A 27221-nucleotide genomic window follows, 5' to 3' on the forward strand; every position below is an offset into this window, starting at 1 on the left:
GCTAATTTTTTCTATATATATTTTCAGTTGGTCAATTAATTTCTTTCTATTTTTAGTAGAGACGAGTGTCTCACTCTTGTTCAGGCTGGTTTTGAACTCCTGACCTTGAGCCATCCGCCCGCCTCGGCCTCCCAGAGTGCTAGGATTACAGGTGTGAGCCACTGCGCCCAGCTCCACCAAGAGTCTTGATGGACACAATGCCCAAAGAACACAGGAGTGCTCCAGCTAGAGACGGGGAGGCCCCTTGGAGAGCCATCTGTGCTGAGCTGTGCTTTCAAGCTCTCCGTCCGGTTAGGGGTTGGTTCGAGAAACAGCCAATAAAAACTGCCTTTGGATCAGCTGTGAGGACTACTATGGAGGATGCAGTCCTTGTCATCTGGCTCCATAAGGAAATTAAATTTTAAATCTAGTGCCTTGAAACACTGTGCCTCTCTTGAAAAACTGAGTGGCACCTTCCATTTTAAAAGTGGGTTTCACTCTTTGCCCTTATTGCTAGGAAGCTATAATCCTGTTTGATGTCAAATAAATTGCTTTTTTCCTCTCTTTGACCTTAGCTTCCTATTTCTCTTTCCTACTTTACTGTGTGTCCTCTCTTTAAGTTACCCTAAATTTGTTTAGACTGGAAAAAAGATATGAATAAAAAACATTTCAAGTATAGAAAGGTAAATGCAGAAAGTGGGATTAAAAACATTTGCTATTATTTCTCTAAAGAATTTTTCACTGAAATATCACTATACATGTTCTACCCTATTAAATATCTTTTGGCTAAATCCTGCTACACTTTAAAATATAAAATGCTTATTTTCCTTAAAAATATTTTAAATGTTTATTTTTATAATTACCCATGATTATTCTCTATTTCTATTGTCAAAAAGTATTAATCGGCAAAGTTTAGAGCAGTCGAAGACAAGAAATACCTATAAATATTTAGTTTTTCTGGAGATCACCAAGCAAAGATTTAGCTCCCATTTTCACTGTACAGAGAAATAGTTAAATAACTATTAGAAAGCCCCCACCAGGTATAAGCTAAACTCTGTGAACTGCGACAACAACAATAAATGACCTAAAAAGGAAAGCATCACATTTTTAGCGTCTCTAGCAGGAGAGGGCTGACAAATGGAAAACTACTGAATGGTACGAAATCAGTCCAATTGCCACCAGAAATCAAAATGCCAACAGAAATAAAACTTTAATTGCCAGCAGTAAAGTGGTCCCTGAAGAGCATCTCAACATAATTAGTATATTTTGAAAAAATGGCTAAATCTGGCAAACGGAATTCGTACTGTGAATTCTCAGTCAAAGGGCATTTAGAATCATCACGGGTATCAATGCTGTTCTTTGAAAGGCACCATAAATGGTGCCTGTATCACCTGATCAAATGTGTAATGAGACATTAATTAGAAAAAGTGACCAGGCATAAGGGGACATCAGGAGGCAGGTGGGCAAGCTGAAACCCACTTGCTATTGTGGCATCAAGGTGAGACTTGACTGCTTCAGCAATGAACCTGAATATGTTGTTTCCCTATTCATACTTATAGGTGTTGAGACTATATATTTTGCTGAGACTATATTCCAGGGTTAGGGTTTTGGTTTCATCTTCAGTACAGACTACAGGGAACTCCGGCTACCCATTACTGGCAGACCTGTTAAAGGAACGTGAGGGCCTTGGAAAGCCACCTTGAATTTTAACACTATTCAGAGAAGGTGCTGGACTCACCATGGACCCCCTAAGAATACAGTTTTCAGGAATGTCAAATCGAGGGAAAAACGAGGGAAAAACAGTTACCTCTGTCTTGCTTCAAGGAACAATAACAGAGAACAAAGGAAACATCCAACCTCAAAGTACTTTTCTGGATCAAGGGCAGAAGACATAACTGCTTTACTTAAGGCTTAGAAACTAAACATTGTCTTAAAGATCTTCCAATGAGAGGGTATAATTTGAACCCTGTAAAGCCTTTTCTTTTTGCTCCTAATTTCAAAAGACTGCTCTCTGACTGTTCTGTAGCAGTAAACATCCCCCACCTCTGGACTGTCCAGACTCCTCTGTTTTAGTCCGAGTCAGCTCACTAATTTCACTTCAAAAGAGGATCACCCCCCACCCCAACACACAAACTGAGCGACCAAAGGCACATTTACACGAATCTGTCGCCTCTTTTTCATGATCACTGCAGTGGGACAAGCCATGTATCCTCATACGACCACCATCAAAGAGTCCTGAAATTTGAATGCTATGTAATTTTCATGTGGCACAAAATAGTCTTCTTTTAATTTTTTTTTTTTCAGCTATTTAAAACTGTAAAAACCATTCTTAGCTTGCAGGTCATACAAAAATAGGCAGTGGGTTGGACTGGGCCTATGAGCCATAGTTTGCTGATCCCTGGATTAGACCAAAACATAGAAAGTACTTTACTGAATATTTTATTTTATATAAACTTCTATGATTATGTGACTTGGGCCTCTTTCTTTGTCTCTCTCATTTTAATTTAAAATATATTTCACTTAATTTATCTCTTTTATTCATTATAAGGATTTTCTTGCATCTGCCTTTGGTCAAATTATCCTTCATATATATGGTTGTTATTTGCCTAAATATCTGGATGTTTACATGATACATAATATTATACTTGCAAGGCCAATTTGTCTAGAATGTCTGGGTATTATAATTTCCCTGACACTGGACATTTTGTTCCAGAGTAAGAGGATATATTTCTCACATCTTCCAATATTTAATGCGTATGAGTGATTTACTGAGAGGAAAAAATAGAAAAAATAGTCAATACAACGACTATTCTGAAAGATGCTTATGGGCAGATGAGGTGAATATAACTTCCATGCCTTTTAAAAAGATTTTCAGACTATTACGGGGCTACAAATGTTTAGGTTACATATATTGCCTTTGCCCCACCTGAGTCAGAGGTTCAAGCATGTCCATCCCCCAGACGGTGCGTACCATACCCCATTAGGTGTGAATATACCCATCCCCTCCTCCCCCTTTCATCTGCCTGACACCCAATAAATATTACTACCATATGTGCACATAAGTCTTTTTTTTTTTTTTTTTTTTTGAGACAGGGTCTCGCTTTGTTGCCCAGGCTAGAGTGAGTGCCATGGCGTCATCCTAGCTCACAGCAACCTCAAACTCCTAGGCTCAAGCGATCCTCCTGCCTCAGCCTCTCAAGTGGCTGGGACTACAGGCATGTGCCACCATGCCCGGCTAATTTTTTCTACATATATTAGTTGGCCAATTAATTTCTTTCTATTTATAGTAGAGACGGGGTCTCGCTCTTGCTCAGGCTGGTTTCGAACTCCTGACCTCGAGTGATTCTCCTGCCTCGGCCTCCCAGAGTGCTGGGATTACAGGCGTAAGCCACTGCGCCCGGCCTACACATATGTCTTGATCAACAGCTACCAATGCCTTTTCACAAACCTATTTCTCAAACGGGAATCGACAAGCCAAACTTCTGTGTGGGAGTAAAGCTAAGTACTGGTGAGCCGAGAAATCAGGAATAAGTGTAAACTGGGAGAAAAAAAGTATCGTTGAAGGATGAATATCTTCCCTTTAGAGAAATGAGCTCACATGGAGAGTTTCCAAGGAGATGGCAGAGGAGTTACTTTGGTTGGGTCTGCTCTGAGCTCTGCTGGGTGAGGGACGAGGACATTATTCAAACGTTTGTAGGTAAGACAGAAGGCACCAGGCACTCCAGACAGCTGGCTTAAAAAGAGCTGAATCTGCGGCATTTTTGTTGCATTTTCTAAGCCTGTCAGCAGTATGAACACCTAATGTCTAGGTATCTACCACACAACCACAAAAAGTAGTGTGGAAATTATCCAGAGAGTTTAGGTGAGAAAAATACAAACCATCTGGATTTTCTCCTTTAAATCTTCAGAGCAGTGTTCGCTCCCCTGGAAAACCACGTTTGCTCCCCTGCTACCATGCACTGGCCAACTTGTCTCCGCACTGCTTTTGGGGTTGATGGAAGCAGCAGCATAAAATACACACTAACTTTAAGATGAAATGGACCGCTCAGAACACAAAGTAAATTCTCTGTTCTCTATTCTAGCTACGAAATAAATTCACAGGTCCTACTCTCACTTTTACCGCTAAAAACTGAATGGAAACAGAATGTCTTGTAAGCCCATTTTCTACACAATATTTGACTTATTACAACGTAAACTCCATTTTTAGGCATACTGGGAAAAAACAAGGGTGTAAACCAATACTTCTAGCTAGTGAATTTTATTTAAATCACACATAATATGCTTTTAGAACAAGGAGAATGGTTTTCAACATGATTTACAAAAAAAAAAAAAAAATCAATGTTTCATTACCTTACTAAGATCATGTAAGAGCACTCTGTAGGCATTAATGCTTACCCAAAAATGAATAAAAGAGAAATATCCAACTTAATTTACTTTAAAGAAATGTGGGTTGATATGATTCCATGAAAATTAAGACAAATAAACCGCAAACATAGGGATCATATTTCTAGTAATCTCTTAAAAAAATGGACAACTAAGACATTAGTTGTTACTATGACATATGGTTTCGCCAAGCCTTTGGCAATAGCTTTGTTTTATAGGCACAGAGTAAAGCCATTTGCCATCTGAACAAAAGGAGAATCTTTGTTCTCTGTCATGGTGATCGGTAATAGGCACTTGAAGAGGCTGAACATCATCACATCCACCTGAGTGTAAAATGGCTGTTAGTTCGTTTAACGCATAGTTTAGTTTTCAGATAACCAGGACCTTAAACACTACGCAGAAACAATGTTACGTGCTGGTTTCTAAAAAAGAGAAAACGAACAGGAAGAAAAGAATCCTCTGTGTTTAATAGAGCAAAAAGCACTTACTCTGTGGAAGAAACCAATAAAAACCTGAAAAGTAAGCATTCTCAAAAGAAAGCTTTACCCCTATGTGTTCATACCTGGAAAAGGTCTGTAGAGTTCTAAGTGCATTAGGAGGGACAGAGAAGGTTGAGTTGCACTGGTGTTACTGATCAGAGCGTTGGTACTTACATCTTGTCTTGGCCGGCACCGACTCGGAGGGTTAATCTGGGGATAACTGGACTCGGGGCTGGGATGACTGGTTCCACTTTTATCTGTGGAAGTGAGCACAACAGAGTTCAGCAAGAGTTTTCAGCAACAAGAGTACCTCCTACCTCTTCAGCTACTCTCCCATCTCCACAAACTCCGTTAAGTTTAAGCCTCAAACATGGTTAAAATGCTGCACACAAAAACAATCTGGGCTATTCTATGTTTTTGTTTCTCAACAACTGAAGATGTCTTGCCATCACTGGAAATTCTATGAACTTTAATCGCATTATGTAAATATGGTAGTAGCTTCTGTTTTATTAGTTTGGGTTAATTTCTTGAATTTAATTATATTGTTAGAATTTTTTTTTTTTTTACCAAAGATTGATATCTAGATCATTTGGTGGGGCATTTAAGTAATTGCTAGATTAACATAAATAGAAAAAGTGCAATGCTATCTCCCCTATAAAAGCATTTATTTATGGTACTTGACAAACATTAAACTCCTCTTACGTTTGCATTATCAAATGAGAAAACCGAAACACCAGTATAATTACAGCATTAAACTATTCCATTTTTGGCTAGAAATAAAACAATCCGAAATGCTGTAAAAGAAAAAAAAAGTATATTCTCTTTTTAGAAAGGATTCTCAGTGAATGCAATGACTGCTCAATAAGTTGAAGACCTCACAAATATTTGAGATATTAGTCAGAAAGGGAATATACAAATTAAGCATGATGTTAAAGGGCATCTTCACAATTTTTGGTTTGGAGGTCTTATGGTACAATACGTATTCTGAATAAAAAACTGAACAAAAGCTCTGCAGTTCCAAATTACTATCTATATCAGAGTTTTTCAATGCGGGTTTGAGTGGTGTTTTCGGTGGGATGGTTCACTGACTGTCCCAAATACTGCCAGATGTTTAACATCTCTGGTCTCGGGGTACTATATGCCAGTAGGTCACTGCTAGTCACTGACAACTAGTTGCAAACCACTGATCTATGTATTCCAAACTTAAGAATTAAATCATAACAGAACAGTGTAGTGGTTCCAAAGGGGAATGAATATATGAAATAATGCTCAATATATTACATTATAAAGCCAATATATTACACATGGATCAAATCTATTTTCTCATATGTATATTTACCTGTCTCTTCCTAGAGTTTTTTTTCTTTAAATCCACCATCGCTCAAGATCTACTGCTTTGACCATTTTCTGTTCAGGAGGTGCCCAACAGGTATTTGTGGAATTAAGAACTTATCCCACAATGCCCTCAACTCTCTTGCCTCCCGGCTATCGCATTTATATGTCAAGGACCAATCTAAAGCCACCGTCCAGAGCACTGGCACCAAAGAAAATGTTTAAAAACTTTAACGAAGGCCGGGCGCTGTGGCTCACGCCTGTAATCCTAGCTCTTGGGAGGCCGAGGCGGGCGGATTGCTCAAGGTCAGGAGTTCAAAACCAGCCTGAGCAAGAGCGAGACCCCGTCTCTACTATAAATAGAAAGAAATTAATTGGCCAACTGATATATATATAAAAAATTAGCCGGGCATGGTGGCGCATGCCTGTAGTCCCAGCTACTCGGGAGGCTGAGGCAGAAGGATCACTCAAGCCCAGGAGATTGAGGTTGCTGTGAGCTAGGCTGACGCCACGGCACTCACTCTAGCCTGGACAACAAAGTGAGACTCTGTCTCAAAAAAAAAAAAAAAAAAAAAACTTTAACGAGCTCACTCAGATAAGGGCACAGACCTTGCTGTTTTGTTTACTACTATTTCCCAGTACCCATCATTCGGTGTGACAAATGGTAAGTGCTTAAAATACACTGGAAGCATGAATATGAAGCAATGATTTCAAATCCTTACCTCTTCCAAGACCCTTCCCAGGAGCTCTTTCCCCCTTTTGCTCACCCAACACCGCAGGAAGCAATGCTGAGGCGGGAGAGTCCTCCAGCTCCTCGCAGACTTACCAACTTTCTTCCATCCACAACTACACTGCAGTCATCCCCTCGGTCTTCTACAGAACCCTCCTCCACCACCAGCTTCTTTGCTTACAATACTGTCAATCTCTCCATTCCATTAGTTATTTTCATTTCACATTTATTTTTATTTTATTTTATTTTTTTGAGACAGAGTCTCACTCTGTTGCCCAGGCTAGAGTGAGTGCCATGGCGTCAGCCTAGCTCACAGCAACCTCCAACCCCTGGGCTCAAGCGATCCTCCTGCCTCAGCCTCCCGAGTAGCTGAGGCTACAGGCATGCGCCACCGTGCCCGGCTAATTTTTCTATATATATCTTAGTTGGCCAATTAATTTCTTTCTATTTTTAGTAGAGACGAGGTCTTGCTCTTGCTCAGGCTGATTTCGAACTCCTGACCCTGAGCGATCCGCCCGCCTCGGCCTCCCAGAGTGCTAGGATTACAGGCGTGAGCCACTGCGCCCGGCCTCATTTCACATTAAATGTGCTCAAATCTATCTTTAAACATTTTTTTTTTTTTTTTTTGAGACAGAGTCTCGCTTTGTTGCCCGGGCTAGAGTGAGTGCCATGGCGTCAGCCTAGCTCACAGCAACCTCAAACTCCTGGGCTCAAGCAATCCTCTTGCCTCAGCCTCCCGAGTAGCTGGGACTGAATGCCACCATGCCCGGCTAATTTTTTCTATATATATTAGTTGGCCAATTAATTTTTTTCTATTTATAGTAGAGACGGGGTCTCGCTCTTGCTCAGGGTGGTTTCGAACTCCTGACCTTGAGCAATCCGCCCGCCTCGGCCTCCTAGAGTGCTAGGATTACAGGCGTGAGCCACCGCGCCCGGCCAATCTTTAAACATTTTTTACCTTCCCTTCAACCTGTAGCTGATAACTGCTCACACTTTTCAGTCTCCACGGCATTGTCTGTTTTTCCATTTTTTATTCATCCCTCAAGCCATGCCAGGAGGCACGGTTTCCCAGTATAGGTTTTGCCATGTTGCTCCCTCCTCCTTTACAGAGGCCTCCCCTCGCACTTGACCTCTTGTCCTTCTACACTTTCTTTAGTGATCTCATCCCTATCCATGGTTTCAACTGTGAGTCTAAAACTGGGATTGAATGCAGTCTTTTTGATTCGGAGAAGGAAAATTACATAAAGTTCTTCCTACATCCCTCGATTCTTTTATTTTTTTTTATTTTTTTTTTTTTTTGAGACAGAGTCTCACTCTGTTGCCCAGGCTAGAGTGATTGCCATGGCGTCAGCCTAGCTCACAGCAACCTCAAACTCCTGGGCTCAAGCAATCCTGCTGCCTCAGCCTCCCGAGTAGCTGGGACTACAGGCATGCACCACCATGCCCGGCTGAATTTTTCTGTATATTTTTAGTTGGCCAATGAATTTCTTTCTATTTTTAGTAGAGATGGGGTCTCACTCTTGCTCAGGCTGGTCTTGAACTCCTGACCTCGAGCAATCCGCCCACCTCGGCCTCCCAGAGTGCTAGCATTACAGGCATGAGCCACAGCGCCCGGCCCGTCCCTCGATTCTAAAAAAATTTAGGGTTACATATTCGTAAGTGATGAGCTATTAAGAATAACAGTTCTTATTTCTTCAGCTGACAATACTATTATTTAAGTATTCAAACAACCTTTTCTTAAGCTCTATTTAAAAATAAAGTGTTTGCCCTGCCTTAAAAAGAAATTCTGCTTTACTATTATTTTCCTTTGCACTGTGTGTTTGGCTTACACCTTATAACTTACACCTGTACAGCACTTAAGGCAATGTGTACTATATACATTATCCAACATTATCCTCATAGCTCTGTAAGGTGGGTACGGCTGGTATCATCAACCCCATGTAATGAGGGTTCAGAAAGAATAAGTGGCTTGTCCAGAGGTACAAAGTTGGTAAATAAATGCCCAAATCCAGGTCTCCTGACACCAAGTTCCTTCTGTCCTAATACATTGCTCCTTCACTCTCTAATATGTATTTTGTGTCCTTTTTTTGGTAATGCACATCCTACATGGAGCTGTTCCCTTTTTTTGCCAATGTCTCTTATGATAGATGGTACATACTTGTGAGATGACTAGGGTTGGTTGTAAAATATTTTTCCCTCTCTGCAAGGCTGACTAGTTTATATGGAAATTGAGCCTAACTTTGGCATCGCCTCCATTCAGTGGAACTACCTGGGTTTTCAAGGCTGTCTTCAATGGCTTGGCAGGGCAAGGGGATCCAGATAGGGTCTATTATGACCTACTGTAAAAAAAAAAAAAAAAAAAAAAAAAGGAGATGCCCCTGACAGTGGATGGGAGAGCTACTAATTACACCACGTAATGGGTGTGAACTGGTATTGTCTCAGACGACCCAGGACATATGGCAACCCTATCTAAAAACCATTTAACTACCTTAATTTCATTCCTAAGGAAGTTAAATCAGATTTAACTTGAGAACCTTTTGATGAAGTGTAGAAAAAGATTAACAAGAATGCTAATAATATATCAAAAGCATAATTTCTAAGTAAAAATTTCTTCCCAGATTCTCATCTCCATTAACCTTATCTGAACGGCTACCAAAATAAAAACACGGAGACATTTCCTACAATGCTAAAATGATCTCTCACGTGTTCTTCCCAGAAAACAACAAATTAAATGACAATGACTTCAATTGCTTGGACAACACAGCTCATGCCACCTCTAAAGGGCACGAAGCCAAAATCCAGGGCCAACGTTAGCCTTTAAGGGTTAAAATAAAAGAACAGCACTTTGGAGTAATGCTGAGAATTGGGGCACGCAGAAGAGCATTTACAGTGGATTACTAAGCTTCCCAATTCACCAAAGAGGTAAAGTCCAGCAATGTAAGACTCCTTTGTCGCTAACTAAAAATACATTGTCAGTGGATTTGTCCAGTTTTATGTATAAGCAATACTTCTTTCACCTGAACTAATACTAGTAGTCATATAAGCCCCTTATTGCCATGTGCTGCATTTTTTTTGTTAATCTTCAAGGATTTAGCTTCTTTGCCACATACCTCAGGGCACCAACTGATAAAGCTCTAACTCTCCATTTTTCCAGGACACCAGCAGTGCGGCCTTGCAAAAAATGAAAATCGCTCAAGAGATTTAAAGGGGAAATTTATTTTTAAAATCCTGACTTGAAGCAAAGAGGTGGATTTTTAAAAAGCTTATCTATAAAGAAATCAGTTCAAATTTAAATTCTATCTGGGAACTCTTTCATGCATTCCAGCTTTAAAGTTTATCTTTTGACAGGGACTTTCTGCAAAGGTAATGGGCAGCTTTGTCAATATAATCTGAGTTTTTTATTTATTTTTTTAATGTTAAATGCCTTTCATTAAAAAAAATATGTGTACTAGCTAAGGTAGCAGCAAGTTCAGCAAGCACTAGTTCAGATTCTCATCTATGCTGATATGGCAGGAAAAACCCCCACAAACAGTACTGATGAAAGCTGAATTTAATAATTTAACATTTGGGGATGCTGAACTATGGCTGGAAACCATCTTGTTGTATTTCTTGGCAATTAAGGCCTTTACATTATTTCCATTTAGAAATGTAGTCCAACTAAACTCTGATAAGCTATTTAAAATATTAAGAAGACAGAAGCTGTGCGGTGGTGGTTAAGTGTAACAGGTGCTATCCCACACCGACAACTGAACCAGAACCTGGCTTTCCGTTCCTTCGTGTGAAGGCTGGGAGGCGGCCTTGGGCAAACCTCTACAAGTTTAAACACACCCGTTTAAAACATTAAGTTACCGGTGGAACAGACAGTTGTGAGAAACAGGAAGGGACTATTTTCACCCCCTTTACTGGGTTATTTACTAAAAACTCTTCATTTCACTAGCTAATGATGACAGCTGATGAGGATAGACTTGAAATGTGACTATATCACTTTAAGCTGAAGGGAAAGGAGATGAGAACCTTTTGTCATAGGCACAAAACAGTAAGACTATTTATTGTTCTTTAAAGAACAAATAAAAGATCCTTTGGTGGCAAATCCTACAAGACTTGGGGATAAAGATTCATTAAAAATTTTAATGGTTCTGATTATTAATGTCATTAAAGAAGTGAAGACATCCCCTTCCTCTTCTTCAAAAACATGGCAGTTAAAGAGGAGCTCTTTAAGGTCTCTTCAACAACCAGGATGGTATAAAATCTTGCTGTCACCTTACTCTCGAGTGTTAAACTGTTCTCATCCCTCCCGTCCACACCCCCTCACTTGGATGCACCAACGTGGACCATAGTGACACGCCCGCCAAGGCCATTCTGGGCAGTAAGGAACACAGGCTTTGGGCAGGCAGACCTGGGTCAGGTCCCCTCACTGGCTGCAACAAGTTATTAAACCTTTCCATGCACAGTTTTCTCAACTGTAAAATAGGAACAACAATACCAATAGAGAATTAAATGGTCGAGAATTAAATAATTGAATTCTGGTGAGACCAGGCACTTACAAACGATCAAGAAGTGGTAGCTGCTAATACCATTTACCATGCAGGTTTCATTCAATAGCCAATGTTAGCTCAAGTAAAACAATTTATCAATCGATAGGATAAGAGCATTGAGAATACTTTGTAAACTTTACGGGTTTTCCATTATAAACAACTCTCAATTATGCATGGGTTGATTATCAACATTACTGGTTATTTGTAAGAAAATTCTGAATTGTCATAGTCATCTACCCATCTTGATTCAGTGACATGTTTAATCATTTAATGTTTTCTATGAGAAGGCAGAAGAGAAGGCATTTTAAGCCAAAATATTCTTAGAGAAGATATGAAACTACTGTTTCTAAGCAGAGGTGATACTTTAAAATGATGCTCTTGGCTGGGCGCGGTGGCTCACGCCTGTCATCCTAGCACTCTGGGAGGCCGAGGCGGGAGGATTGCTCAAGGTCAGGAGTTCAAGACCAGCCTGAGCAAGAGCGAGACCCCGTCTCTACTAAAAATAGAAAGAAATTCATTGGCCAACTAAAAATATACAGAAAAATTCAGCCGGGCATGGTGGTGCATGCCTGTAGTCCCAGCTACTCGGGAGGCTGAGGCAGGAGGATCGCTTGAGCCCAGGAGTCTGAGGTTGCTGTGAGCTAGGCTGATGCCACGGCACTCTAGCACGGGCAACAGAGTGAGACTCTGTCTCAAAAAAAAAAAAGAGGCTCTCTCTTCCTAGGATTGAATGGGAGGAAGGAGATGGCAGAAGGAAGCAGAGAGTCCGAGGGGTCGAGGGAGGCCGATGAATAAGGAGGACGCGGCAGTGCTAGAATGTCCACCCAGATCAGTGGGACTGCCAAAGCCCACACTCTCTGTGGGCTCACACGAGGCCTATTTATCCCCAGGTGGTGATGTCATCGTTTTTTGGGGGTGAGACTCTACTGTTCCCTTCCAGATTATATTTGAATAAGAGTACATTAAAATATAAAAACATATTCCCAAGTTGGACATATGGGTTTCGGTTTACCTTCTATTTAAGATTATAGGTACAACTGTCCCATTCCACTAACAAAAATAACAAGACGTATTTGTTTCTTCACAATGATCTTCTCTCCAAAATACATTTAAAATATTGAGAGGAATTTTAATTAAAATAATTCTGTACACTCTATCTAAACCCCAAAGATCAACAGTTTGAAATAAATTAAGTCATGCAATAGATACACTGTCACGCACAAAAACAAATATTTTAACAAAAATTCTAAGCTGCCCTAAAATGTACTGTTAGGTTTATCATTGTTAAAACTATTATGGCTATGTTTGCAACTGGTCAACATAATTGCTCTTAACGTGTCTTTTAGAAAAAGATAGTGTGGCTCTCTTTTAAATAAGTGACAGACCACACTCCTAATGCTAAGGTGTATGGCTGCCCACAAAGGGGAACTAAAAGCTCACGAATAAACCACTATTTTTGGATTATCACCACTAGCAGAAAAACAATCTGGCCTCCTGATGATGTTTCACTCACCCAAATGCCTTGCATACATTACTTCACTTACCCCATTGTTTCAAAAATTGTATTTATTTATTTTTTTTTAGAGACAGGGCCTCACTCCATCATCCAGTGGCATGATTACAGCTTAGTACAGCCTTGAACTCCTGAGCTCAAGCCATCTTCCTGCCTCAGCCTCCCACGTAGCTAGGACTACAGATTTGTGCCACCACACCCAGCTAATTATTTTTTATAGAGATGGGATGTCACTATGTTGCCCGGGCTGGTCTCCAACTCCTGGGCTCAAGCGATCCCCTGTCTTGGTCTCCCAAAATGTCTGGATTACAGGCCTGAGCCACCGCGCCCAGCCCCATCCCATCTTTAACTCAGTATAGGAAAGTGCAGTGATTAGGACCACAAATTATAGCATCTGATAGCCGGGGTTGAAATTCTGGCTCCTGTTCAATCACTTACTAGGTGTGTGATCTTGGGCAAGTCTATTTATCTATCTACATCTCGGATTCTCATCTTAAAGTGACAATAATTACAGTATCTACCTTAAAGGGCTGTGGTAAGGAATTAAACGTATACTGAGTGCTTAGCATGGTGTTTAGAAATGGTGATTGCTCAGTGCTAACTATCACTGCTTTGCTGTTTTTAGTGTTATCATCATTGCTACTTTAAAGGTGAAATACTTAAGGATTAAAGAAGCTAAAACACTCGTCCTGGACCTTAATCCAGGTCTGCTGGATTCCAAAGCCAAAGTCCCTTCCACCTGCAATGCAAATTCCTATTTAATCAATGATACCTTTATTGGTTGTTGGTATTGATAAATGTGGGTACGGATGGTAAAAACTTTATAAGCAGGCAAAATAAATGTGGGATTTCTTTTTAAATTGAGAAAAAAACCCCACTCCTGCTTGCTGGTCTGAGTCAATGTCTGTAAGAGTTGCTCAGTATGACATGAAGAGAGGACGAAATTGGGGCCTTAATTTTTTTGACAGAAGACATTTTCTTGTGGCAGCTTACATGTGCCTCACTTTTATTCTTCCTTGTTGCCTTATTTCTCTCGATACCTGAGAAAATTCTTGGACCATTTGTAACCGCATTTCAGGGACACATCTGCTTACTCATATGGCTTGATACTGGGGGCATTAAGTGGAGCTGAAAAAAGACAGATCTTATTGTCTATGTTGATATTCCAATTTCTACTACTTGCCATGGCATCACAAGGGGCCTGTTTCTTCCCTGTTCGTATAAAGGGTTAGAATTTAAAAGAATGCCAAGGAAGTAGAAATTATTATTATTATTATTATTGTTTTTTGAGACAGAGTCTCACTTTGTTGCCCAGGCTAGAGTGAGTGCCGTGGCGTCAGCCTAGCTCACAGCAACCTCAAACTCCTGGGCTCAAGCAATCCTTCTGCTTCAGCCTCCCGAGTAGCTGGGAGTAGCTGGGACTACAGGCATGCGCCACCATGCCCGGCTAATTTTTTCTATATATATTAGTTGGCCAATTAATTTGTTTCTATTTATAGTAGAGACGGGGTCTCGCTCTTGCTCAGGCTGGTTTCGAACTCCTGACCTCAAGCTATCCGCCCGCCTCGGCCTCCCAGGGTGCTAGGATTACAGGCATGAGCCACCTCGCCTGGCCAAGTAGAAATGATTTTTAAAAACCATTAGCAGCAGCTGACTCACCCATATTGACGTAGGTTAGCTAGCATGGTCCAATGAAGCAGTGAACTCTAATGAAGCAGGGACCTCTAGGTTTTGTTACATTTTATAGGTTGATTCAAAATGAACCACCATGTGTGAGCATTTACATACGTGTTGGTTACAGTCCCAAGCACGTCTTGCTGGTATTGACATCTCATGTAATCATCATAGACACAACTTGCCCAATTTCACGAAAGTCAGGATTTGAACTCAGGTCTAACTCTATAGACGATATTATTTATTATTTCTGAAGGTCTTATAACTGACTTTTGTTAATTTTTTATCTTCTATCACTTCTCTGGTCTACCCATCAGAAGTGACACAAGGACTTGCATTCTCCTGCCAGGTGAAATCTGTGCTACTAGTAACTGAGCCTTTGCCTCCCACCAGGCTAGTATGAGGAATTGTTCTTGCCCAAAGCCAGGCGGATGCTGAGACAGGCACAGACTGCTGTTACGAACCTAATCTGGTGGGCTTCGCTCAAGTTAATGACGGCTACTTAAACAACTCCGCTGGCTTTCTGAAGCGAAGATGACGAAAGCAACAGTACCCTGTTGGATTCGCAGAGGACTCAGCTGCCAGGTTACTAGGTACGTGATAGATGACTAATCACACTGTCAGGTGACTTCTCTAACAATAAACACCTCAACGTGCAAAGTCTCTGCTATGTACATGACCTGGCTCTTGCTGGTCGTGTGATCCTGATCTTGGGCAAAGTCACTCTCTCGGGCTCATTTTCTTGTCCATAAATGTTGAAAATAACACCCACTAGACCCACGTCACAGTTGTGTTAGGGGAAGAAAATAAGGTGTATGGATATGCTTTAAAACCTGACAAGTGCTGTATAAAAATAACATAATAATATAATGATAAAATGATTTTTAAGGCTGGGCGTGGTGGCTCACGCCTGTAATCCTAGCACTTTGGGAGGCTGAGGCAGGCATATTGCTCAAGGTCAGGAGTTCGAAACCAGCCTGAGCAAGGCCCCGTCTCTACCAAAAATAGAAATAAATTAATTGACCAACTAAAAATATATATACAAAAAATCAGCCAGGCATGGTGGCGCATGCCTGTAGTCCCAGCTACTCGGGAGGCTGAGGCAGGAGGATCGCTGAGCCCCGGAGATTGAGGTTGCTGTGAGCCAGGCTGACGCCACGGCACTCACTCTAGTCTGGGCAACAAAGTAAGACTCTGTCTCAAAAAAAATGATTTTTAAGTGGAAATAAGAGTTGGATTTCTGTGTCTTAATTTGCTAATGTTCACTTATGGATAACCAGAATTTTCATTCTACTTCCTCATATTTGAGAATACCCACGGAGGACAAAGAAAGAATAAAGTTAGGCAGAAAAATGTGAGTTGACATTACTGCTGTCAGCTAAATTAATTTTCCAGGTAAGTTTGAAGTAAAAAACTTTGCACGATTATTGGTAATACTATCTGTTGTAGGTCGAATACATTATATTTTATCATGTGGGAAAAATTACTGAGTATTATATTTTGTAGCCAAGTTCAAACAAAGAGGGTAGCTTCTAGAGAGCAGGGAAAGGATCTCTAAGGGAGATCCAACAAATACTTTTTAAGAAAGTTTAAGAGAAATTTCAAATCAACCAGTCCACGTACATAACCCAGAGAACCGAGGACTGAAAAGCAAAGCCACGAAAGCAGAGCTCACAGCCCCTGCCTGCCCAGGGCTGAGGTTCTGGTTCTTACAAAACTGTGGGGTCTCCATCAGCTCTCAGGCTATACCCTATGAAGTCTGACCCACCTACGTGGGAAAACACTCTTGCTATGTGGAATCACCTTCCGTCCACCAACCAGGCTGCCAGATGAGCCTAGATACTCAGAAACGTGTCCTAATCTTATTGAAGCAGAACATGGAAGGAATAAGAGATGCTAATGAAAGCTCGGCAAATAGCCATAATCCCAGATGCACGCCAAAACGGCTCACCAAAAAGAAAACTGAGCCCTTTCATGGGCCTTGCCATCCTCTTAAAACAGTGCCTTGGTTTTGCACTTAACAAAAATGGATGCTTTCTGTTTTGGGCATCTAATATTTGGGTATGAAATATTATGTAGCAGACTTGATAATTAGCAAAAAAAAAATAATACTCTTCATAGTATAAGATCACAGATTTTTAAAAACCGCCAGAAATTAGTATGGTTAATAGAGAGTTTATAGTCTGTGATTAGATTCCTCTTAGGCTATGAATTTTTAACATCTTCTAGTTCATTGGGGGCTTGATTACAAGTTTATGGGGTTCAGAATTAAAATTAGATTTTGTAACCTCGCTACAAATATATTTTCAGTTAAGTGATGGGCGGTTCACATCCCAAATACAGATATAATGGCTGGCTTTGTTTACCTGCATTTTTCACTAGGACTTTGTTCCGAAAGTGCTGAAAATGAGAAACTGCTTACTTTTTCATGCTTGTGTTTCTCCTTTTCTTTTTCTCTCTTCTCTCTTTCTCTCTTCTCTTTCTCCCGCTCCTTCTCTTTCTTTTCCTTTTCCTTCTCTTTTTCTTTCTTTTTCTTCTTCTCCTTTTTGTCTTTTTTCCTCTCTTTCTCCTTAGGTTTCTCTTTCTCCTCAAATAGTTTTTCCGGAAGCATCGGCGCCAAAGAGGGCAGCATGGCAGGAACCCTGGCGGCGGCGGCCGGGCTGAACAGCGGCAGGGCCATTTCTTTGGGGGACAACACCAGGGGGGCTGGTGGCGCTTTCATCTTGTCCTCTCTCCCTTTATCTTTAACTTTTTCTTTTTCTCTTTTCTCTTTATCTCTCTTGCCCTTTTCTCTGTCTTTTTTCTTATCTTTATGCCTCTCTCTCTCCTTCCTCGCGATGCCGTCTTTCAATCTCACTTTCGGGTCGACATCGTCAAATTCTTTTATTTTAAACTTGTAGGGATCTGAATCCTCATCTTTGAGAAACTCCTTCCAGGGATACTTCGCTTCCTTGCCGGCTTCCCTTTCTTTCTCTTTCACTTTGTCCTTCTCTTTGCTTTTCTCCTTGTTTTTGTCTTTCTCCCTCTCCCTGTCTCTCTGCTTTTCTTTCTTTTTCATTTTCGTCTTCAGTTCCTTTTTCAATTTCTTCTTGACCTCCACGGATGAAGGCAGCTTGGTCTTCTCTTCATACACCTTGTGCAGGGGCTCGGGCGTGGGGGGAGACACGGAAGGAGAAGAGAGGTAGGGGAAGCCGGGGGGCATGTTTGAAGGCGCCCCCAGTTTGGCTTTACGGACCACCTCGTCGATGGAGGCGTCCATCGTCCAGGAGTTGTCAGAACTGGAGGTCCCACCCGAAAGGGGCAGAGGAGTGGATCCCGACTTGGTGAAGTTGTTCGCGGAGGTGGAGGCTTTTGGAGTGGCACACTCCGGCCCTGAAATTCTCTTAGGGCTGGTGAAAATGTCTCCTTCGGACTCCGACCCAGAAGAGAACTCGAAGGGATCTGGCTCTCGCTCGGCACAGGCCCGTGCGATCACAGCATCGATAGAGTCGTCGATCGTTTTATCCGCCACGGCAGCCTTTCTCGGCTGATTCTCATTGCTCAGTTTCCCGGCATCAGTGGGCGCCTGTGTTGGTTTCACAGGGACAGGCTCCTTAATGATTTTTTCGCTTATTGCAGCGGAAGGAGTCCTGTTTGGTGTTTCCGGTCTGACAGGTACTGGAGGAACATGAGTCATGACCTTGGGGCTCTTGGGGCTCTTGGGGCTCTTAGAACGTCCTGGTGATTTCTTCTCTTTGGATACAGTTTTTGGTGACCGAATAGGACTTCCGACCATTGCTGGTGACGGGGCAGTTTTAGGTGATTTAGTCTTCTGTCCTGGAGAGCTAGTTTTAGTCTTTGTTTTAGGTGCAAACGACTTGGTTTCTAACGGCTTTGCGCTTGGCAGCTGTGACTTCGGAACGGGAGCCAACATGGGCGGCTCTGGGGAGGCAGGGGCGAGGTCCGCGCTGTCCTGCACGTGCACGGGTGACAGCATGGGTGGGATCTTCTGCGTGTTTATCGAGCTGAGCGGTTCTCGCGCCTCCAGTAACACCACGTCTAGGGTGTCCCCTTTCGTGCTCATCAGCCGGGGCCGCTTCATGACGGGCATTTCTTCAGCCTCGGGACTGTCCAGCGGTCGCTTACCCAGGAAATTCTCGTCGTTAATGATTTCCTCCTCCTCCAGTTCATCGTCTTCTTCCAGGGGGACCTGCATGGCTTCTGCTGAGGTGCCCCCGTCCGTGGGCACCTGCTCCTCTTCTTCCTCTGGCAAAGGAAGAGGAAAGAAGTGTTAGTGCCTGTAACGAAAACTAACAGGTAAAAACAATACTTCAAACAGGATTTCTAGGAAAGAAGGGGAAATTATTCGCAGGATCTTCCAAACTGGTGTACCATCGTTCTCTTAGGAGTGGCCACCCGTGATAGCAGGTGTGCAGACTGACTATTATTGTGCTTCCCAGCGGTCTGGCCCTAACTTCAGGGTCTGGAGTTTGCTGTGCATTTCCTGTTTCTTTACTTGGTTCTTTTCCTACCTGAGTAGATGGTGTCTTTCTCTTTCCACCTCCCTCTCGTGTACATACACACACACTCCACCCCTGAAAATTCAGAGATGGGTTACTATATGACTACTACCCTCAGAAATGACAGAAAGGCCAACTTTTTAAAGGATGTTTATAACGCACTTTTAATTCTTGGGACTTGTTGCACACACTGCTTATGTCTTCTACTTCGCTTGTCTGCTGTGAGCAACTTGCAGAGACAGTAAGGCACGACGGGATACATTTGGCTCAGGCATTCAAAACGCAGTGGCGTTTCAGCTAGAGTTCTGGCACTGCAGAGCAACAGGCCATGGGGGATCTCTTAACCTTCTGAGCCCGTTTCCTGACCTTTCAAAAGGAGTTAATGTTACTTGCCTGCCTCCGTGGCTGGAGTTGTTATAAGATCAGATTAGTTCTTTCCACACATATTCACATATAATGTACAGTGATAAAAAGGCTGAGCCACTGGAATAAATCAGAAAGAAACCATAACCTAAAAGAGCTCACAGTTTAGTGGGAGAATAATGGCTGTGTCTAGCCCATAGAAAGTGATCAGTGCCACAGACAGATAAAGTGCGGCAGCAGGTCAGAGGAGAGACCGCTCACCGCAAGGTCAAGTGCGCAGGGGAGGCTGGAGTAACTACGTGGTGTTTGGGAATCTTGGAGACTGGGAGTGGTCAAGTCCAGGAGGAAGGGTCAGATGACAAAGAGATGGAGGTGGATGTAATACAGGAAGTGCTTAAGAACCAGAAAACAATTTGTCTGCAAAGTAGGGCGCGGGACGGAGAGCAGTAGAAAGAAAGTTTAGCAAAATTGCATCCAGATCCCAGAGTTCCAGAAAAAGGAACGTGATCTTTATTCTACGGGTAGTTTGGGTCTCGTGAAGGCTTTTGGACAACAGAGGAAGATGACTGGGGTATGTGCCGGGAAAGCCGCCCGGGCAGGGATGCACATGAAGGATGGGGGTGGGAGGTATTAGACTCCAAGGGCGGGGGGGGGGGGGGGGGGGCAGGTGAGAGGTTTCTGGAATGACAAAAGCAAGAGAGAAGTGGCACTCTGGAGATGGGTGGGCAGAACCTGGTAAGTGATCGGGTGCAGGAGTCGAGGAAGGACTCGAACAGTTTCCAGGCTCTGGGCCCTGGTGAATGATGAGTGCAGTGACCAACAGAGACAGGACATGAGGAAACAGAGGGCGATGACCACTGGCTCAATCCTGAGACACAGGTTCGGATGGACATTTAGTCAGAGGCGACAACTGGGCAGCTGTATTTTGAGACTGGAGGAAAGGGCTCTCCTGTATATATGTGATGCACAAATATTGGAGGGGAAAAAAAAACAGTTCGAGGAAAACTGATTATTATTTGCGAGATTTTAAACAAGTTCTTCAACTCCTTAGTGCCCTACTAACCCTAAGCCTTGATCTAGAAGATGGGGACGTTAGCATCCTTTACCTTGCCAGCACGGTGAAAACTGCTAATTAGGGGTAAGCATTCAAACTTCTGAATAACAATACCGGTCAATAACAGAGATACGCAAAGTTAACCTTGCAACCCTTCCGAGAAGAAGATTGCAAAAAGCAAAAACCAACTCTCCTCCCCGTAATCTCTGTAAAACCACACGGCAACAGCACAAGTGCAGAGTTAGCACCTACAGGTCCGACGGATGTCTCCTCGGCCGTGTGTCCTGATAACTCCACCCTCCAAAGAAAGCAGCCGAGAGCTGCTGGGCAGACTTTTTAAGGATAATGGATATTTAAGTAACGGAAGATAGTTCTGGATAAGTATTAATGCTCGCGTCGCTAAAGGAGTAGTAAGGAATTATTCAGAAAACCACAGTCGTCTTCTCCGCTTGCGATAAAATTTGGCTCAAGTTAACAGTGATAGGACATTTGATTTATTTTTCCCTGGTGTGAGAATTTATTCAGAATTATATGTTATGATTAATAGCACTGTCACTCATCAAAGAATACCATAAATTATGATATAACCTCTATACTTCTAGGAGAAAAAAAAAGACACTAACAACAACAAAGGCATGAAGAATCACACTTAAACCCAGTGTGGAAATACCCATTCTCAAAAAAATGTTAACTTACTGGTAAAGGTTCACATCCACTATTAACAACTCTGTTCTTCTTTCATATTTTTCAAATAGAGCCACTAAAATGTGAATGTTGTTATTCAACCAAAGTAAAAACTGCATAGTAAAAACTGCCATAGTAAGGAGGAACTTTTCACTCTGCCAAATGTTTTGCATGTATAGTACGCTGTCTCACTAGTCAAGAAAGGAAACAACACGGAATAGTATGAATGAGAGTGCAAATTCATCGTCACAGTTAGAAATACAATTTAAAGCAGACATTTAATCGGTAGCAGGGCATCTCATCGTAATGTACGGAAAAATAGGGAGATAAAGATGTTCCCTCAGGTAACTTCTCATTTAAACAATCAATGGTTCCAAGTCAACATTTGATTATAGAATTATTTTTTACCTTGATAATTTGAAATAACTGGAAACTTATAGAAAAGTTGTAAGAATACTGCGAAGAACTCATGAATACTCTTCACCTAGATTAACATTTGCCTTCTATAATTATGTAATAATTTTATAATTATTATACATAATCGCATAATTATGTTATAATTTGCTGGGGGGGACTATTTGAAAATAAGTGGAGGATATCATGTTCCTTGACCCTAAATGCATCAGAGTGTGGCTGAGGAACAACTGTCAAATTCTTTTTTAATCACATAAAACAAACAACATATATCCATGTTAATGTCTACCTTTTAAAAACTTCACAAATGTTGATAGGGGCAGGACACTACAAACTACGTCCCAATTTTCCTTCTTTGATAAGACAAATAAATAATCCATACTTCCTACATTTTCCTGAGGATTAATGAGAAAAACATGCTTTTTTTTAACCAAACTTCTCGAACAAAAACAAAACAAGGCAATAAGGTCTGAACATACCAGAAGGATTTGGGGAGGTTAATTCTAAGCTACTATAAATATTGACTTAGAACAAAATATCTTTTAAACTAGAATAGTAAATGCCTTTAAAGAAACACTATAATCTAAAAAGCTCATAGACATTAGGGGAAAAAAGGAAATTGTTTGCACATGGCACAAAAGCTTTTTATCTCATTAACTACACAGATGCATGCAACTTTCAAATTCAGTGGCATGTTCTCAAATGAAGCAGAAAATATACTTGTATTTTTAAGCTTTAAATAAAGAGACAATAAAATGCTATCTGCATATATTTCACCAAAATTTTAATGTATTTAAAGCTAGATTTCTCATAATTGTTTAAAAATATACATGCAGAAACTAATTTCTACAATGATGATGCGAATTCTACATTACTTTCTCGAACTCCTGGCCTTAAGTGATCTTCCCGCCTCAACCTCCTGAAGTACTAGGATTACAGGCAAGAGCCACCGTGCCTGGCCTGTTTTCTGACCAGTCTATGCATCCCACCGTTTTTATAATAGATTCTCCTTTTATTAACAAGTATGAAAGGATCCTTTAAAATGCATATATTTTTTTCAAAAAAATCTCTATTTGTCTATCAGGTATATTTATTGTAACCAGTTTCTTGAAGTGACTCAATGCTGCTAAAACTCGTTCGTTCGTTCATTCATTCATTCGCCTACTACTGAGTAAGCTATGAATGCCACACTATATATATATATATTTTTTTTTTTGAGACAGAGTCCCGCTTTCTTGCCTAGGCTAGAGTGAGTGCCGTGGCATCAGCCTAGCTCGCAGCAACCTCAAACTCCTGGGCTCAAGCAATCCTCCTGCCTCAGCCTCCCGAGTAGCTGGGACTACAGGCATGCGCCACCTTGCTCGGCTGATTTTTATATTATATATATTAGTTGGCCAATTAATTTCTTTCTATTTTTATGGTAGAGACGGGGTCTCGCTCAGGCTGGTTTTGAACTCCTGACCTTGAGCAATCCGCCCGCCTCGGCCTCCCAGAGTGCTAGGATTACAGGCGTGAGCCACCGCGCCCGGCCAATGCCACACTATATTAACTAGGAATATAAAGTCAAGTAAGACATGCGTCCTGACCTTACTTAATCCCATTTTGTGGACTTCAGTTCAAGTGGTAGGACAGGGATCTGCACAAGGTACACTTGTAGCCACACCAAGGGTTACGAGGACAGAAATGGAAGTGCTGACTAAGCAGGGAATCAACTGGACTGAACGTACACCTGGGATCTCTTCCCAGCGCCACAGTTCAACCTGGCACAGCCCATTTAACCTCCCAAGACCGAAGTTTTCTCATCTGCAAAATAAAAGTACCGACGTCTGGCCTCCTACTTGAAGAGCTGAGGGTCTCTGTGATGGGGGCCACCTCTACAGGCAGTGGACCATGGATGTGGGAGTATCTAAAGGGCAGGACGGAGCTATTCCAGGGGGAGATTTATATCTTACTCAACAACAAGCGGCAGTGCCTAAAATTCTGTCTTTGGATAGATAAAGGCAGTACCTTTAAAATGTTGCTGTCAAAATATTTTTAAGACAATGAGGCGAACAAGTGAACAACTCTATCCTACTTTTTGAGGTGAGAAGACTGGGAAAATGGATCGTGAGTTGAGTGAAAGGATCTGATGGCACGTTGAGGATCCAATGTGTTTAGAACACAGGGTTGTGCCAGGAGGGTGAGGCTCAGGTGGCTTGCTGTTGTGAGGGGCCCTGGGGCAGTGGGAAGTGACAGGTAGACAGGCACCGGGTACCTGGGAAGAAGGAAGGGCAGTGGCGTGAAAAGCAATCGTAACCCATTTCATCATTTCATCTTTCAGTTCTAAATGAGGCTAAAATAACTAATTCCATCTACATCTCCTTATAAAATATTATACAATTGTCCTGTCTATAATCTAACAGAAATAAGACCCTTAAAACACAATTCAACGTGTCTAAGTGGGTATGTATTTTTAAAATAAGCCTATTTACTTAAAAAAATGAAATTACTAGCAAAGACAAGACAATTAGGCAATGACAATTCATACATACAACCAATCAATAACACAATAAACGAATAGTAGAGTGAAGATGATGTGTTATAAATACCTATATACACACTGACCTGTAAAAAAAGAGCACTATTTCACCAACATTCTGCACAATAAAAAACTAAAATGCTATATAAGCAAGCCAACCTGAAATGACACCTAGTATTATAAATGGCCTAATCTATATGTTAATACTGTTGTATCACATAACTGCAGCAAGACTAAGATAACAGTATGACTTTGGGGTTTCTATGGCTACATCCTGGGCTAACGTGCCTGAAAAGGCTGGCTGCTGACACCACACAAGCATTCTGAGTGCCTCTTTTTGGTTATTTATGATATGATTTATGATAACGACAACATCTCCTATTTTCTCTCCTCCTCAGATACAATAAATTGCTATCGTTAATCACCCTTCTCGGTTCAACTATGATTACAAAAGCATAATAGAGCCTAGCTATGGTAATATCGTGGATATATATATATATTTTTTTTTACAAGAAATAAATACAAGTAGATCTCTTCAGACAATGTCAATATCTCTAATATTTTAATCATCTTCCTTTAAGTCTTTCAGAATAAATTCTGTTACAACTAAGATTCCACACCCAGGACGTAAGTCCTTCCTGCAAATCAAATTTATAATCAAGCACCACACATCCACAAATCACTATTATCAGGATTTTCTTAAACTTACTACAATAGTAAGACTATGCATAGGACACAGTTTCTTTTCCAAGACAGACAATGGTACTGTCCTGTATTGATGAAACTAATCTTATTGCTGTCCCTCCCTACCCCAGAATAAGACAAATTAGCAAATTAGGCATTCATCTGTCAGAAGGCAAAATACTAGAGAAAGAATAAAAACTCTGCAATCATCCAGATATGTACAATGTTCCTCTGCCAATTATTGTCTATGTGGTTACTTAATCTTTCTGAGCTTCAAATTCCTTTTATGCCAGTTCAAGTTAACAGAAAGTACTCTCTCTTTGGCTTTTGAATAACAAAGTGTGTAAAAAAACCAGCAAAGTGTTTAATATAGGAGTCAGACTGTAAAAAAAGTACAGAAATCCATCCCCTCTCTGCATCTATGCCCTTTCAATGAGATACTAAAGTTCTCAAGAGGTGGCCTTTATTGGAATCTGGGAGGCCACGTGATGCTCGGGCGTGCCAGCGGGTCACAGTTGGCAAAGGTGGCAGAGCAGAGGCTTGGAAGCCACTTGCACATGGAGGTTTGCCTTTTGCTGCTCTTGGAAAACTTGCAACCTCTGCCACATGAATGAGCCCAGGTTAGCCTGCGGGATGATGAGAAATACAGCACGGCCCAGAGCTGCAGCCAAGGCACCAGACACAGAAGGGAGGCAAAGCAAGCACCAGCTGATCACAGACATTGAGTGGGACCCGCCATGTCCAGCAGAAGAACCGCACAGCTAGGACAACCCAAAATGCCAACTCACAGAATTGCGAGCTAATTAACACACAAGTCGCTGCTTAAACCACTAACTTTTGGGGTGGCCTGCTGCGTAGCAGCATGTTAACTCTGTATGCACAAATACACGTACAGCCACTTCTTGTTGCTGCTGCAGTAGTCATGGTCTAGAGAGTAGCCGTGGACACTGCATTAGCAAAGATTGAACCGTTGCTCCTAGGGGGAACACAGGGTTAGGTTCCTGTGAGCCTCTGGTCATAGCGTTTTCATCAACTGATCGATGACAATGTTTATATGTGTTTCTGTTTAAAGATGCGTTGTTAAAGACATGTTGTTAATTCTAACATTGGACTCCTGGCCAACAGCACTGTAACTTAACGCCTGAAGGAGGCTTGTCTAAGACACGCTCTTCTTTTCTCCATAAGGTCCAGCATAGCATCCTGAGCTTGGGAACACCAGACTTTAGCACTGTGCTTGGGGGCTATTTTAAACAGGGGAATCACCAAAAAAAAAAAAAAGCATAAAAATGCAAAAAATATGGTACTGTAATAAACAGACCAAGAAAACAACATTTCTTTACAGTATGAGAGCTGAAACAGAAGACAGAGCATCACCTCATTCAACCTCAGCTGGAAACGTGCGTGGTGGGCGACTCAGAGTCGTGGTGGGCCACTCTGCACGCGTTATCCAACGACTATGAGAGAACCACAAGTATTGATTCTGAGGCTGTTACAAATACATTTTAGTGAGTAGGCAAGTTTGCAAAACCAGAGTCCGCCCATAATGAGGATTAACTGTTTATATGGATATATACTCATCAACATCAAGTACTTTTATGGACTACTGATTTAAATAAAAGATTTTACTTGAAAGTAATTCCAGTACTTAGAAGCATTTGATGAAAAGAATAAATGTGCTTTATGAACTATAACACTGTGACAGTATCTGGCAAGACATTTCTCCAAATCCAAACTGGGACATGTCTTAGTTTAATTCAAAGAACTAGCCAGCCGTGTGCAGAACATTTTGCCTCAAGCCGTACGACTCTCCTTCGAATTTCTGGAACATGCCGAGGTCACTCTGGGCTCAGGGTCTTCATGCCCCTACTCTGCCCCCTGCCCTGGGAACACTCTTCCCTTAGTTGCTCCAGGGTTTGTCTTCCTCTCATGGTCTAAATTTCAAGCTTACCACTGTTTTTTCAAAGAACTATTCTCTGGTCATCCTATAGCCCAAAGTTAAAGAGTTACAATTTGTAACTGTTTGATTGTTAACACATTTCTTGTCTGCCAATGACACAGGAACCACTTTATCTTATTTATTTATTTATTTATTTATTTATTTAGAGACAGAGTCTCACTCTGTTGCCTGGGCTAGAGTGCCATGGCATCAGCCTAGCTCACAGCAACCACCAACTCCTGGGCTCAAGCAATCCTCCTGCCTCAGCCTTCTGAGTAGCTGGGACTACAGGCATGCGCCACCATGCCCGGCTAATTTTTTCTCTATATATTTTTAGTTGGCCAATTAATTTCTTTCTATTTTTAGTAGAGACGGGGTCTCACTCTTGCTCAGGCTGGTCTCGACCTCCTGACCAATCCTGAGCAATCCACCCACCTCGGCCTC

At 41.6% G+C, this 27221-nt stretch overlaps 1 protein-coding gene across 1 annotated transcript in view; it reads right to left on the reverse strand.

The window, feature by feature from the left end:
• Positions 1–27221, reverse strand: part of TAF3 (TATA-box binding protein associated factor 3) — a 134363-nt gene that overhangs the window by 19315 nt on the left and 87827 nt on the right. Inside the window, exons 3-4 of the mRNA XM_012741236.2 lie at positions 17048–18870; positions 5016–5098 (exon numbers count right to left, since the gene is read on the reverse strand). Coding sequence (XP_012596690.2) covers positions 5016–5098; positions 17048–18870 — 1906 coding nt within the window. The remainder of the gene's footprint in view (positions 1–5015; positions 5099–17047; positions 18871–27221) is intronic.

Source organism: Microcebus murinus, chromosome 25 (genome assembly GCF_040939455.1).
Source record: "Microcebus murinus isolate Inina chromosome 25, M.murinus_Inina_mat1.0, whole genome shotgun sequence".
NCBI lineage: Eukaryota > Metazoa > Chordata > Mammalia > Primates > Cheirogaleidae > Microcebus > Microcebus murinus.